Raw genomic sequence first — 16,224 nt, 5'->3', positions numbered from 1 at the left:
TCTGGTTCTATGTTTCTCTATATATCCTACACTGGTTCTATGGTTCTCTATATATCCTACTCTGGTTCTATGGTTCTCTATATATCCTACTCTGGTTCTATGGTTCTCTATATATCCCGCTCTGGTTCTATGGTTCTCTTTATATTGTACCTTCGTTCTATGGTGCTCTGCTTCATATACCCCGCTGAACTACAATAATTGAATTAAGATCAGATTCCAGTTCTGAAACATAATCCAGAGACAGAGCTGAATCCAAACCCTATCCATGAGTTCCAATAAGCATGAGTTTATCTAATAACAGAATTAATCCCATTAAATTATAAAAAAGTCATTTTAATTAGCTCATTAAAGGAATTTGCCACATATCTTTGCAACCTGATTTTGTAAACCTTATATATTTTCAACTTTAATTATTTAATTTAACATAATTAATAGTTTGAAATATTTAATAACTATAACATTGAGTTGCAAAGATATAGGGATTTGAAATTCAGAGTAATTGTGGCAAAGACTCAATTCCTCACTCAAGACTCAATCATTTAAAATTCGGTGATGGTGATGGGTCAAAAAATTTAGAGTAAAAAAAGTAGATGCTTGTTCCACATTTATTGAAAATAAATTTCGGTCTGGGTTAACCCTTGTCAGTTCTAACGATAATAACCATCAAAATCGTCAGTTCGTATTTTGTATCTAAGTTCTAAAATATTCTTAATTTTGAGGCAAGTGGGAATATAATTGGCTGGGAAGAATCAGTTCTTCTCCTCTCTTCCCGGCCCCTTAAAAGGACTGTACCGGCCCCTTAAAGGGACTGTAAGCGTAATTTCGATGGGACCCTCATTGCAAAGATGGCAATGCCTGATTCACAACGGTGCCGTTGAAACCTTTGTCCGACCAATATAGAAGATATCGTAGTTTTCCCCGGGTTAAAAGTGATTATTTTTGATAATTCCAATATATATTCCTGATGTAGAACGAAATGCACAAGTTGCTTTTCTCGAGAAACCAAAATTAGTTTTAAAAATTTAAAATATTATTTAATATATTAATCTACCAGCCAAAGTTTTTATTGATACCGTTTTTAATCGGGCTTTGCCACCTTGGTCTTGAGGTGTCACTTGAGATTACTCGCACAGTCCCTTTAAGGGGATGTTACATTTGTATTTCTTATCTTTATGATACTCGTGTGTAGTTAAACCGGAGCAAGGTGGAATATGGATCTGACACCTGCAGAAGTATTATTGATTACCCGGAGATAAGCGTCCTATAGAACACCTGTACTCATCCTCTATACCGGAGAACAGAGAAAGAGAGAACCCGTATATACAATACCTTGATTCTGGATGCAGGCGCTATACTAGATAAATAATTAGATATTAACATTGTAATCAATATTTGTAATTAACTTTTCGTCCACACGCATATATTGTTTTTTATAACAACTTACAGCTGTGAGCAGGATCGTAGAATTGTTTTACGCATTTTCTTTTATTCTTTAATAAAATCAATTATATTGTAATCAATGTTTGTTAGTCATATTCAGGATTCACCGACTAAGGGTCAAACGACACAGGGTCAAACGACACTGGGTCAAACGACACTGGGTCAAAAGCGCGACAAAGAGTAAAACGACAAAGGGTAAAACGACATAGGGTCAAAAAATAGCTTACACCCGTCTTCTTGTTTACACTGGTCTTCTTGTAATGATATCCCTGTTCATCTACAATGATCCTACCACCTTGTCTTGCAGCAATAAATGTTGCCAACCCGACCATTATGGAATCCAGAATCAGACTAAAGTTTTAAATTTTAAAAAAAGTTTGGCGGATTTTTGTGATTAAAGTTGCGAGTTTCCTTTGATTCAAATCAAAAAATATTTTTATCATTTTGACCTTTTGTCATTTGACCCTTTGTCGCACTTTTGACCCTTTGCCGTTTGACCCTGTGTCGTTTGACCCAGTGTCGTTTGACCCTGTGTCGGTGAATCATATACAGGGTTTCACTCAAAGAATGTGACTATAGTTAGAGACGACTGTGTAGAATTTTTTCAGTCTTTTCTTTAAATTCATTGTTTCCTAAAGCTTTAAACTGGTTAAATCATTAAATATATTCTTCGATATTCTTTATATCAGGAATGAGTACATTTCAAACCCTCAGATCCGTACACTTATAGAGCTTTATGTCGTTATTAAAGACTTAATTTTTGTGAATAACCCTATATTAATTTACAAATCTGAAGGATTGAATACCCGACATATTCATTTTTCTGGTAACAGCCCGCGAGTTTAGTTCAGCAGAGGGTTAGACTCAAGCAGAGAAAGACTCGAGTGTATTGAGGTTCAGACTGGACTTTTATCAATTTAATCTGTGGGAATCTTTTTTTATTGTTAACCATTTTTTTAAACATTTTTAAAACTTTACATTTTAACTTTACAGGGAATCTAAGGGATTTTTACTTTGCCAAAATGGATCGAGAAAGCCCGTGGTCAAGTAAAATTTTTAATTTCCCGAAAAAATAGTTATATCGTATTTTGAGATAAAACTGTAGGAACACTTCGCAGAGCAAGTGGTTTTTTCTCTTAATTTTCCAATTTTCCCAAGGGACGTTAAGTAACTTAACGTTCCTCTATTAGGGGAATCATAGGTTGGTAATATTTAGTAAAGGATTTGAGTTTTTGCCACAAACTCTGATTTTCTAATTACTATATCTTTTTATCCCTATGCTGTAGACCTTTAATATTTCAAACTATGAATTCTGTTAGATCAAATAATCTATTTTTGAAATATTAAAGGTTTAAATCATCCGGTTACAGAAATATAGAGATTAGAAAATTTGAGTTTGTGACAAAAACTCAATTCCTTTAGTATCTTATTTGTTAACGTATTACGGAAAGCGTTTAAAGAACTTTACTTAAACATTGTAAAATACTTTTCCTGCGAAATTTTGTCAATATTGTTGTATTTTATCTTATTGTCATATAATTTCCATGTATATTAGGATTTGTAATAAATTCCAATAAATATTTTTATTTATTTCTAAGAATATAATACAAATTTAACTTATAGCCAGGATAAACTGAGAATAGTTAAGTTATTCTCCGGGGAGCAGGAGAATATAATGTTCTCTATAGGTGAACCTTGATACTAGGAGAATATAATGTTCCCTAGGTAAACCTGGATACTAGGAGTGTTACGCGAGCCATGCTCATAAAGTCTATGTGATGCCCCTGTGAATCCCTGAGTTCTCCCTGCGGATCTGTACAGAACGTATTGTAAAAAACTAGTTTTAGAAGCTGTTTCCAGACCGACTACGCATGCGCAAGTTTTCTGCGTGGAAGCGGGCAGATTCTACCTTAGTATATATTTGTTTTTCATGTAAGATCGTTTATTATTAAACCGTGTGAAATTCTAGGATCACTGCGGTAATTATGCTTTATATTTATATGAATCTTGCTTATTTATGTTCGGTTATGGTTGGTATCTTATAATGTAATGTATTGGTTCCATTCCACAGTTTTTTAATGCCTGAGTTGATTTATTGCTGTGCTTGTATGATTTATCACTCAATGCTTTTTCTGTGGGCTTATAAAAGATTATTTAGATTGAAGACTCGGAGAAATAAACGTTCGGAACCTTATTATTATCCTTTTTTCTGTGAAGAAGCCAGTAAAGAATGTAATTGTATACATCTGAATAATTAAAGAAACACTTGACAAGTTTCAAGGTTTCTACAGGAAATGAGGAAATAGAAAGAAGTTCTACAAGAAACAGAGGAGATAAACAAGATCACACCAAACTAAAGGAATTATTGAGAGGAGAAGGATTAATAGGGTCACTCCGAGCTAAAGAGGATTATTGAGATGAGAAACATTAACAGTATCACTCCGAACTAAAGTGGATTATTGAGAAGAGAAGGATTAACAGGATCACTCTGAACTAAAGGGGATTATTGAGAAGTAAGGAGAAGGATTAAAAGTATCACCTCTAACTGAAGAGGATTATTTAGAGAAGAAGGATTAATAAGGTCACACTGAATGAAAAGGGTTCTCAACTCGTACCGTACAGTCATTGCTCCCAAGCAGAGAAATAAAGCCTAACAAACCAATCCAAGAATAAAGCCAAACAATCTACCCTAAGCCCAAGAGGATATTGAACCCTTAGTATGTTTGCAGCCTCAGTATACAACAGGCTAAACCCGCAAGGATATTGAACCCTTTCTTATCTGGTAGATATCAAGTTGATACGGTTAAAAGGCGGAGAAAGGAGTAAAACTGCATTTTAAGAGCCAAGGTAGAAAGCAGTGTCTTCGACCATCTTATGCCCCAGGACTAAGCCAGTTCTCACAAAGTATCTGATCAGAAGGGTCGAATGAAAATACATTCTCCTCAGGCGAATGTTGTGTGTATTTAGATCAACTTTAGTCTGTCCAGCACTAATCATTTGAAGTGTTAAAATGTAAATATAGTTTTGTGTACAACCATACTTCATTATTCCACTCAATGTTGGCTTTTTGATACTAAGTTCTTTTCATGTCTATAGTATAATCAATAACTATAATTTTTGTGATATAAAAAGCGAAATAAAAGAGATTATTTTGAAATCTCTAAGAAAGCTCACATATTACGCAGATCTTATCAGAAACTTATTAATTGATCTGTTTTGTGTATTATAAACTTTAAAGGGAATAGTGACATGTCCGATTCAAGGTTTTAACTGTTAAAATTAGTTTTTTTGACTTTTGGTTTCTCTACAATTGTGACTTGTGCATTTCTGCTACAGAATTCTGAATCATCTTTAAAGTAACTCTTCAACACTTTTTGTATTTTTGTATTTTTGCCACCGTCCATGATGGTGTAAGCCATTGATATTTAATACTTATTATATTTGATCTAATAGACCTCATATTTCGAAATATCCAAGGTCGACGACTTTATGTTGCAAAGAAATCGGGATTAGAAAATCAGAGTTTGTGGCAAAGACTCAATTCCTTTGTATATGCATTTCTCCACGGTTGGTATCCCATTACGTAAATCTATGTGATTAAAATGTAAAGTAAACTGTTGATGTCTTCGCTAACCTAGGAAATATGTAAATGTTATGTTTTAGCTTTTGTCTTCTTTTCCTCATTTTCTATTTCATCTCGATCCGCGTCTCTCTCTTTATTTTCTTGTCTTTTCTTTCCCTTTTAACTTCCTTCGAACTTCTAACAGAACATAAAAACTTGCGGCATTTCTTGAAACAGAACTCGCGGATTTTCTTCGATCATAATATTTGTTTCATTTGGATAGTGGGACCCATTAAATATGGTAAAAATTGAGAATAAATAAATTTCGTCTTTGACTGAACGATTCTACGAATTACAGCTTTCCTAGTAACCATAAGCATGCTTTGGGACACCCTGTATCTGTATTTCCGGTCTCTGCCAACCAAATTCCATTATTTTGCCAATTACTCCTTTTAACCTGAATTTAAAAAACAAGCGCATTGTAATTAATAATTATATAATATAAAAATAAATATTATATGATTATATAAGTATATAATCATATAAATTTGGTAAGGTAAAACTTATTAGGCCAAGGCGTTGCGACACTTTAAAGTCGAGGCTGTCCAAACATTTGATGAATAATTTCCAGAGTTCATTTAATTGAATTATCCAGAGGCCAAATTAAAAGAATTTGAGCTTTGGCTTAAATTTAAGACGCGGCCAAACATGGTTGGTTCCACTTAAAATTGTATACAATGTTTAAAATTTTAAGCCGGCGCTTGATTGAAACCAGTTTAAGGCGAATTTGAGACACGGCTCAAATTCATTAAATTCGGACTCGGTAAACTTTAAGTATACTTTATCCTCAAGAGGTATACATTCGGGTATTTTAGAAGTGCTTAAGTGGAGTTGTGGCTGTATGGCACTTTCAAGGACTTTTCAAGTTTTTTGAAAATGTCTGAAAATTTCTCTCAAAAAATGAATGTTTCCACTAAGATGGTTATAATAAAATCTTAAACTGTATTATTTCTAGAAAAATCAGATTTTAAATGTCAGGGCCCAAAATTAAAATTTGAGGATTTTTTGAGGAATTATTGGGGATTTTTATAAAATAAGGGTTTGGAGATTTTTTTAAAGAAAACTTATGTGATTTTTTCACTGATTATTGTGCTGTGTAAGTATGTTACCAAAGAGAATGTTTAAGAACGAGTTGCTTCTATATCCTTTCTATTCCCTCTGATCAAACCCATCAAACACGATTAACTTAGTGAAGAATTTAACTTCTTTGTTTGGTCAGAAACTTGATTTATCTAACTAAAGTTAAAGAATTAAAGATCGTGATAGGAATAGGATTAATAAAAACTGAAATTTACAGATTTAACAGAATAGGATCTATACAGGGTTACCCGAAACGAATGAGATTTCACTGACGACTGTACGTAATCTTTTTTAATCTTTTGACATGAATTAAACCTTGAAACCTTGAAGAAAGGTCGGTCAACGATGTATAATGTAAACCATAATACATGTGCTATGAGAACCCTCACAAAATTGAGCTATGGTTTAGTTTAAGGAAATTTAAAGCGAAATTTCGAGTTAATACATTATAAATGATAGCTGTCTCAGACTAGAGTTCAGACCTAAAAGAGTAGAAAAGCTGAACAGAAATGGGAATCCTTACTTTTTGGACTAATCTTAAAGCGTGAAATTCTAAAAGTGTTATATCGAATATATATATGTATATATGTGTATTAAGATAAGTAATATTTTATTTTCTGAAAAACTTGAAAGTACAAAATATTTTTAATTGCGATAAATATAATATATTTTTTCTTTTTTCTTCAACTATAATTTGTTATTCTTTAACCCCTTCCACCCCTACCCCCTCCTCCTCTTCCTCCTCTTCCTCCTCTTCCTCTTCCTGTTGCAAAAAAAGTGCAAAAAAAGGAAATATTAAAGAAAATTCTCAAACGCTCACTTAAAAAAAAATTATATGCCTCTCTCAAAGGAACTGAGTTTTTGCCGCAAACTCAAATTTTCTGAAACCTATATCTTTGCAACCTGAATATGCAAACCTTTGATATTTCAAACTTAGACCATTTGATTTAACAGAATTAACAGTTTCAAATATCAAAGGTCTACGACATTGGATTGCAAAGATATAGTGATAGATAAATTTGTGTTTGTGGCAAAACCTCATATTCTTTATGGGAAAAACTTTTATTTTGAAATATTCTTTTAAAAAAATTTCAGCAGTCATATTTTTCATAAAAAACTGGCAAACCTCTGTTGTTTCTTTTTTCTCTCTTGACACAGAATTCATCGACACATCTCTCATTCACCTTAAATAATGCAACTTTATAAAATTTGGTGACTAACTAGCTCCAAAACTAAACTTAAAATTGTTTTAGTTGTATAATCTAAGCCCATTTCATTATATGATTTCTCATGAGCACCCATATTCTAAATGTCTTCTAAATTCTTCCGAAATGATCTTTAATTTTTTTTTCAATTCGCCACCAAAGATATTACACCCTTGCTCTGTCTTGTTCTTTCATAAAGGGAAACATTACGAAAACTAAATCCAACAAAGAAAGTTTTGAATCAAATATGTTAAATATCTAATGTGAATTTATAAACAAGTATTGTAAAAAAACATTGTAAAGCACGACCGAGTATGTTTGTTAATAATTCAAACATAAAGCTTTACGAGAATAAATATTTAGATCTTTAAAAATGAATAAATATACTTACATCGCAATCAAAGTTGTCGAAACATGTGAACGATTTTAGTAAGCATTCATTTTCCACACATTCATAATCTTCATTATACTAAACAGGAAACATTTTTTTTTAAATGTCTGTGGAGGGGTAAATATAGTTTTAGGAGTAAAAATTGCTCAAGAAGATCAGATCGTGCTTCGAAGGCTAAAATCTTTCTGAAGGCTATTCTCATTCTGGAGGTTTAGACCGGAAGTATTTAACAGGTTTATAACAGGAGAACATCGCTCTGGAGTATTTAACAGGTTTATAACAGGAGAACATCGCTCTGGAGTATTTAACAGGTTTATAACAGAACATCGCTCTGGAGTATTTAACAGGTTTATAACAGGAGAACATCGCTCTGGAGTCAAAAATTTGTATTGGCCCAAACCTTTTGTTTTTATTGCAAACTTTATAAAACCAGGACAAAAAATATACTTTATTAGAGTCTGCAATCTTTTAACTAATTCTAAAATTAATGATAAAGGCAGACAGAAAAATTAATTTTAAAAAACATATTTTATTCTAAAATGAAAAATAATATACGAAAGAAAAAGTATAAAAAAGTGAAACGTACTTCATCTAGACAATCATCATCATTAGTGCACTCATTACATTTAGCGTTTCTCCTGAAGGATTAAATATTTAGTTTTCAAAACTAGACAATTTTACATTCCTTTAAGAGATGTTTTTTTAATCAATACTCCCCAGCCCGGACAATTTTAAAAGCCACTTTTGAAACCATTTTCAATGAAAATTCTATTTTTTGTTAATATCTTTCAAGTAATTTCAAAAGAAAGCTTTGAGCCCGATCGGTTCAGCCGTTTTGACGTTTATTGGATACAAACAGACAGACACCCAAACAAAGTAGGGTCTGTCCTAGAGAACGATTTTTGTGACCCCCCTCCCCGCCCCGGCGCCCCCGCCCCATCCTATCAATTTTGTACATGACCACTTATTTTTCAGCAAATTTATTGTTACTTATTTTTTATTATTCAGGGTTAGGTTAGGTTAAGACACTTTCTGGGCCGAGCGCTGCGGCCACGGAGGTTAAGTTTAGATACTTTCTCTAGGAAATTACCTATAAGTAAATATATAGAGTATGCTTTCATGCCGCCCATTTTCTATTTCAATTTTAAACATTTTCTCTTTGTTTACATTGTTAAACAATAACAAAAAAAGGTCGCGGATTTCTTAAAAAAAAACTCGTGGATTACCAAAATTTTATAAAAATCGAATATGGGCCCAATCGGTTATACTTCTTTGAATTGTTTGTTCTCACCAGATAAGAAAATAAAAATTGTGAATAAAAATTTCTTCGACACTAAAATTTCTTTAACCTTAAATAAAAAAATATGTTTAAATTATGAAAAAATTATAAACTTTTACCCATTTCCTTGTTTACAGTTTGACTCAACTGAAAAATAAAAAAAATAAAATTTAATTTTAATTCAGTTAAATAAGATTCTCAGTAGTGTCCATATATCGTCTTTGTTAGATTTAGCACTGTATAATTGTATAATTGTATTACATTCTTTTTTTAGAAACAAAATTTCTATAAGCGGTACTTCTATTCAAAATGCTAAAACTAAATATAAAATAGACAAAATTAAAAAATACGCCAAAGAAAGTTTTTTTTCTTGACTTTTTTTCGCCCCTGAGGCTGAAGTCTCTATAAGAGCTGAACACTTGCCTCAAATTCAAATGTTCTTATCTTATCTTAATATCTTTGCAAGCTTAGAATATTAAAGTCAAGTTAAAATTAGAGTAATCAGTTCTTTTTTTTCAAAGCAGTAAATTTAAAAAATAAGTTTTTCTTACTTCTCTTTCTAGAATTGACGATTTCTCGAGCCATAGTTTTAAAATCCATTGCAGCATCTCTTAATATTTTCGTACAGGACAACCATCGTGACCCAACCTGATCAATTGCAAGGTACTAATGCAAGGAAAGTTAATTGCGGTCACGAATACTCTGCGTACATATTGAAATCAGTTCTCTCTGGGCGGAATTTGTAAACAAGAGTAGATGCATCAGTGTTCGTTTAGTATCCGAGGAGGTTAAAAGCATTTAATTTTGAAAATCCACATAATAGTTTCCTATGACCAGAATATTTCATAGATTGTTTTTTGTGAAAATGGATTCCATGTCAGGCTGGGACATCCGTCTTGGGTCCCAGTACCAATCCAAAATTTACCCAAACCTCTCATCTTGTGTATAATATCTATCTCTCAAGGTCTTGAATAAGTGGGTTTAACATTACACATTTTATTGGTACAAATATATCTGTTAATATCTATTTATATTAAATCATATTTCATATATCTGTAGAGTCCTTCAGTGGTAAAACCAGTCTCCACTAGCTCTTATATAAGAAGAGTCCCTCAGCGGTTAAGCAAGTCTCCACTAACTCTTATATAAGGAAGAGTCCCTCAGCAGTTAAGCAAGTCTCACTAACTCCTAAATATGAAGAGTCCCTCAGTGGTTAAGCAAGTCTCCACCGACCCTTATGGAGGAAGAGTCCCTCAGCGGTTAAGCAAGTCTCTACAAAGCTCCTGGAGTCATTACATTGTCCCGTGTACGAACCCACCGTGTAGCCTGCTGTATCACCTCAGTTCTCCGGATGACCCGGAGTTCCCTGAGTCTATTCAATTCCTCTATTATCTCCAAAGCTCCATTGGGTGGTTCTGAGCGACCTAAAAGTATTCCCCTGTTTCTGAGTTGTGTCTCTAGGTTTTCAATCCGACTTTTAGGTATCCTCGGTAGGTCATATCCACTGGTGCAAATACGGCGGACTCCAATAAAGGTGAGATCCTCCCAGTGATCCATAATCCTCCAGTTCTCTCTATCAGATCTGGGGCTCGATATATCCCATCTTCATAGATCCTCATGATCTCCTCTTCACCTGGGGTCATGGGCCTGTATTGATCCTCTGAGTCTCCAGTGTTTACAACCATGGAAACACCTGAAATATTATAGTGTGTAGGTAGTTGAACCAGTTGTATAGAGGTGGAACTACATCTCTCTGATTCTCTTGTCTGTTCTACAGTTCCAGTGTTTCTAACCATAGAAACATCTGGAATATTAGAGTGTGTGGGTAGTTGAACTAGCTGTACTGAGGTAGAACCACACAGCTCTGTTTCTAACCTATTTGTTTCATCCATTGTATCTGTCCCTTCCATGATATCCATTTGATCCGTCATAAACCTGAGTATCAGACTCATTAATGGTTTATTGATGTATTCTTCTGTATTCTGTATTCCTGAAGATATGATCGTTTAGATACAATCATATAAGTCTACATGCTATACACCTTCTGAGAGCTGTCCATGAAGTGCCTGTCCCCCAGCCTTGTTTGAACAAACGGAGCTCTGGCTCATACGTCTGTTCTATTCAAGGATCTGGGGTGCACTGCCCAATCTTAATGAATCAGTTCAGGTTAATTACTCTGCTTTGATTCTAGTAGGTTGCTTCAGGTAGATAGAAAGGGTTGAAAATTAGAACAAAGGACCACGCCTTTAAATATTACACGATCAGGGGTTATACTTTTGTATTCCTTCTTTCAGCTGAGATGTTGATATGAACAAAGCTAAAGATGGAGTTCTTGTTAACTATTTAAGTCCTATGTTTTGCTACTCCCCTCTAGGATACGTCATGGGCAACTAAACATAGCGCTCCGCCAAACTGTACAGTCAGGAGCTGCTATGAGAGAGGTCCGTACCCTCCAAGAGTGGTAAGCAACTGATAATGACGACAATAAATGTAAAAAAAAAAATCGACAATAAACTAATTAAATACCTAAAACTAGCCATGTAAAATTTCCATGTAAAATATTACAAAAATATTCTACAAAATGACTGAAAGAAAGCAAAGAAATTGAGTCTTTGCCACAAACTCTGATTTCTAACCCTATGTCTTTAGAATCCAACGTCGCAGTTCTTATATATTAAATAATTTTAGATCAATTAATCTAACTCTGTTTACATCCAATGGTTTACAAGATATAGAGATGAGAAAAATTAAGTTTGTGACAAAGACTCAATTCATTTCTCCAAGTCCAGTGATATTTTGTAAAAAAAACTAATCATTTTAAAACTGTTTTATGATAAACTGTCTCACCCCCCCCCCCCCTCCTGGAAAAAAATATATTATATTGTTGACTGTTGAGCAATTTAAAGAGTAGATTACCTTGAATGGAAATTCTAACATTCTCCATTTTTTCTTTTCTCTCGCGGGAATAGTGTAACTCTATATGAACAGAGTTGGAAACTTTTGAAGAAAGTTAAACTAATTTAAATTGATTTAAATGAAGTAAAAGTCATTCTTTTTCGCCGGCAATTTTTGCACAAGTCCTTTGAATAGTTTGGGGGGTTTGCAAATACAATGAACGGCTGAACCGATCGGCCCACATTTTGAGTGGGACCTCACATGACCCCAGGTAAGGTTTATGGATGATCAAAATTTCAAAAAATAGCCTCCAACTTAATTCAATTTTCTTAAATGATTGAAAATCCACGATTTTTTTTTTATAAAATCCATGAACTTTTTTTTCACGTTTTACAACATATTCAAAGAGAAAATTTAGTTACTTGTTTCAGAAAAGAAAAAAATACTTTATAGCTTTAATTTTTTAAAGAAACAATCTTTAAAACTTTATGAATGTTTACCTTTAAATTGTTACACAAAATTGAGGCCATGGATTGCCTAACAAATATTAAATTTTATTTCAGAGAAATTTTATAGTTTCTAAATTATTTTTAAAATGGTTTTCGTACTTACTTCAATACCTGGGATTTAGCAATCAATTCCAACCCTTTCTCTCTTTTCCCGCTCAGTCTAAACATCGATATTTAAGAAAAAAATTAAAATATTATTTTAGATTTTTTTTTTGAAATAAGACATTTTGATTATGAACCTGTATCCATGAGTAAAGAAGAATCTGTCTCCAAACTTTAATCTTCTAAACTGCTCCGCTATTATGGCGCTGTTGGTTGGTCCTGTCACACCACCCTGAACAAAATATCAGCTGATTCCGCCATCTTTAATTTAACACATATCGACTATTCCGCCATTTTTGATTTTAAAAATATCAGCTGATTCAGCCATCATTCAATTAACAATTATCTGCTGATTCTGCAATTTTCAATTCAACAAATATCAGCTGATTCCGCCATTTTTTATTTTAACAAATATCAGCTGATTTTAAAAGCATTAGCTTACATATTCCATTTTAATTTCACTAACTATAGTTTCCTTAGCAATTAATTAAACTTAAATTTGTTCAAATAAACGTGAGAATATATTTATCTTTTAACTAAACAACTTACATCTACGCTTATTTCTGCAATTGCACCTAAAACAATTATATTAATCATTATTATGCATTCCATGTATATGTACAAAATATAATCTTTTTTAAACAGTTTTTTTACACTAAGAGGGTGTCCGAAAAAAATGCTCTTTTAAGCATTGTAGCACGATCATCATGAATCAATTTTTGAAATTTTAGATATTTTTTTTAATCTATGGAACAGTTTTCAATCGATTGATATCAGTTAGAGTTATTTAGCACAAAAATTAGATAAGTTAATTCATTTTAAAATTTGACATTTTGTCTTAGTTGTATTTGAACTTATCGTTTTATGAAATTTCTTTATTGTCTAAAAAAAGCAAATCCTCTGAACAAATCTAAAAAATGGGGAAATATTCTTGAAGAATGTCAAGACCTTAGTTTACAATGCAGGAAAGAAATAACCACAAGTCGTACATCGTAAATCTATATATAGATGGTATTTCATATTATTTTTAGTTTTTTATGATCAGCTAGTAACTTTTAGAAACATTTCTTCCTGTTTCGAGGATTTTTGATAATGAAAACAACATTTTCATATTTTCCAGGAATATTTGGAAATCCAGCGCCAGCGAAATATTATTTAAAGAACAAAATCAGAAATATTATGAAATATTAACTATATATAAATGCATCGATAAATAATCGAAGACTATTTTTTGTAATATCTGAATGATTTGTTTAGAATTAAATTGATTATTTTAGGATCCGAGTTAAATGTTGAAACTTTCTGAATTTGTATGGACGCTATGTTCTTCAGCATGAGTCGTTTTTAACAATTTTCTCCAGATAGAAGTAAGATTAGTAGTGATCAAAAGCGCTTATTTTCGTCGTAAGCCTATACCCCCTTTTATTTTTCGGTAACACTCCCTTAAAGTCAATTATTATTTTAATTATCATCATATCATTTTTGTGTAATTGCAAACCCTTATCATAATCCACTAGTGCCCGGCGTTGAATTTTGAAAAAAAGTTCAAATTTTTTAGTCTATGTTAACCCCCAAGGGTACCAATGTGTTCCCTCAAAAGATTTCAGCAAATTTGGTCCAGCCGTTTTGCCACCTTTAGCTAATATATATATATACTAGACTTAGAGGGCGCTTCGCGCCCATCTTCTAAATTAATTGTGAACATGTTCTCTTTGTGTACATCGAAAACAAAACAAAAATAATTCGCGGATTTTCACAAAATATTTCGTGGATTTTCAAAATTTTAAAAAATTTAATGAAGATCGAATTTTGATGGAGACAAATATTTAAAATTTCTATCATTTATAAACCTTCCCTGGGGTCCCTAGATGTCCCACAAAAAATTTGGGCCCGATCGGTTCAGCCGTTTTGACGTTTATTGGATACAAACAGACAGACAGACAAACATACAGACAAGCCAAATTTATATATAGATATATATGAGCAAACAGCTTTATTATATAAATTCAAATCAAATGTCCAAAGTTTTAAAAATGTCTAAAAATAAAGGTGAGTGCTAAAATGTCTAAAATAACATTTTTTGTGGGGCAGCTTGTATCTAACTCTATCCAACCCTCCTAACTCTATCCAACCCTCCTAACTCTATCCAACCCTCCTAACTATATCCAACCCTCCTAACTCTATCCAACTCTCCTAACTCTATCCAACTCTGCTAGCTCTATCCAACTCTCCTATCCAACTCCTCTATCTCTATCCAAGTCTCCTAACTCTATCCAACTCTCCTATCCAACCCTCCTAACTCTATCTACCTGTTCTAACTCTATCTACCTGTTCTAACTCTATCCAACTCTCCTAACTCTATCTAACTGTTCTAACCTGTAAATGCGTCAACACTGTCAAGATGCCAACAATAAGTTTCTCCAATTCTTACAAAATCCTCAATACGTATACCAAGATCAGATTCTTCAAGTTTACGGGCTTTCTCGGTTTCTTTGTCTATACATCTAAAATATATAGATAGAAAGAAATTTGAGTCTTTGTCACAAACTATGATTTTCTAATCTCAATATCTTTGTAACTATGAAGTCTGTTAGATGAAAAAATCAAGTGGAAAAAATATTATGAAAATCAGAGTTTGTTACAAACAAATAGGTTGTCAAGTGAGTCAAGTACAATAGATGCGTTCACTTTTAGTACACCTGTTTATAAGTCATATGTGTCAACATAAATTCTGTGTCTGAAAAAACTATAAATAAAAGTGATAACGTAAGACTAAAGTGCAAATCTTTTAGTGAAATCAGTGCAATTTTATATATTCTTTTTTCTGTTTTTACACTTCATCATTTAACGCTCTATTGACTAAATAACAGGGTTAAAACTGATTTTGTCTGACTGACATTGTAATTGGAAAGCATAACGTTAAAACATATTTTAGAAATGTTTATTGATATATTCGGGGTAGTGCTCTGCAAAGGTCTAATCGAGGATAAAACACCAGATATGGGGAAAATACAGGCAACAAGAAAAAGTAATTTTCTAATGAAATGTCGTCTTCTCAGGATATTCAATTTTTTTCTACAAATGTCGTATTTTACAATTTTTGGGAACACATAAGAAATATAGAAATTTTTAAAGAAGTGCTTACATTATAAAATTAATGGAAAATCTATGTAGATATATATTATATACAGGGTGTCCAAACAAAAATTTGCAGTAGGAGTATTGGGTACTGAGGCAACAATTTTAATTAAATTTTCATAATCATGGTAACATTAGAAAGCTTTATATTTTAGATTGCTTCTTTAAGTATGAAGTAGATGAGCCGAAAAATCGATATCCCGTATTTTTCAAATTTAGACTTTTTACATATTATTTTCATTTGTTCATACAAAACCTAAAATTGACAAATTTTCGTACATTTTTTAAAGTAAGCTGTTGGTCTGATGTTTCTTTATAAGCAAAAATTTTGGATCTGCAAAATGTTTTGTGAAAACTTGAATATTATATTTGAATTTCGCAAATATGTGTGTCTGTGTGATTTGTTTGTATATTTGTTTTAACAACAAAAAACGACATTTTTCAAAATCCATCAAGGTGGGGAGAGGGGGAGGGGGGTACTTTAAAGGTATACCATGGACAAGTACTAAGTCAACATTACATTATTATGAATTAAATGAAATTTTTTGGTTTTTATTGATTAT

At 32.6% G+C, this 16,224-nt stretch overlaps 1 protein-coding gene across 1 annotated transcript; it reads right to left on the bottom strand.

The window, feature by feature from the left end:
* Nucleotides 1-6,831: 6,831 nt before the first annotated feature.
* On the bottom strand, nucleotides 6,832-15,059 carry LOC111698930 (uncharacterized). Its single transcript, XM_023469406.1, has 12 exons — nucleotides 14,900-15,059; nucleotides 13,073-13,098; nucleotides 12,661-12,755; nucleotides 12,525-12,581; nucleotides 12,413-12,449; nucleotides 11,934-11,993; nucleotides 9,569-9,665; nucleotides 9,137-9,164; nucleotides 8,325-8,376; nucleotides 7,739-7,816; nucleotides 7,269-7,326; nucleotides 6,832-6,905 (listed from the first exon to the last, which is right to left on the bottom strand). The coding sequence occupies exons 5-12, from the start codon at nucleotides 12,440-12,442 to the stop codon at nucleotides 6,847-6,849; spliced, it is 462 nt and encodes a 153-aa protein (XP_023325174.1). The 5' UTR covers nucleotides 12,443-12,449; nucleotides 12,525-12,581; nucleotides 12,661-12,755; nucleotides 13,073-13,098; nucleotides 14,900-15,059; the 3' UTR covers nucleotides 6,832-6,846.
* Nucleotides 15,060-16,224: the final 1,165 nt, after the last annotated feature.

The sequence above is a fragment of the Eurytemora carolleeae genome, unplaced genomic scaffold (assembly GCF_000591075.1).
Source record: "Eurytemora carolleeae unplaced genomic scaffold, Eaff_2.0 scaffold129, whole genome shotgun sequence".
NCBI classification, from domain to species: domain Eukaryota; kingdom Metazoa; phylum Arthropoda; class Copepoda; order Calanoida; family Temoridae; genus Eurytemora; species Eurytemora carolleeae.
The sequence above is the reverse complement of the archived record's forward strand: the minus strand, read 5'-3'. Positions and strand labels throughout refer to the sequence as shown.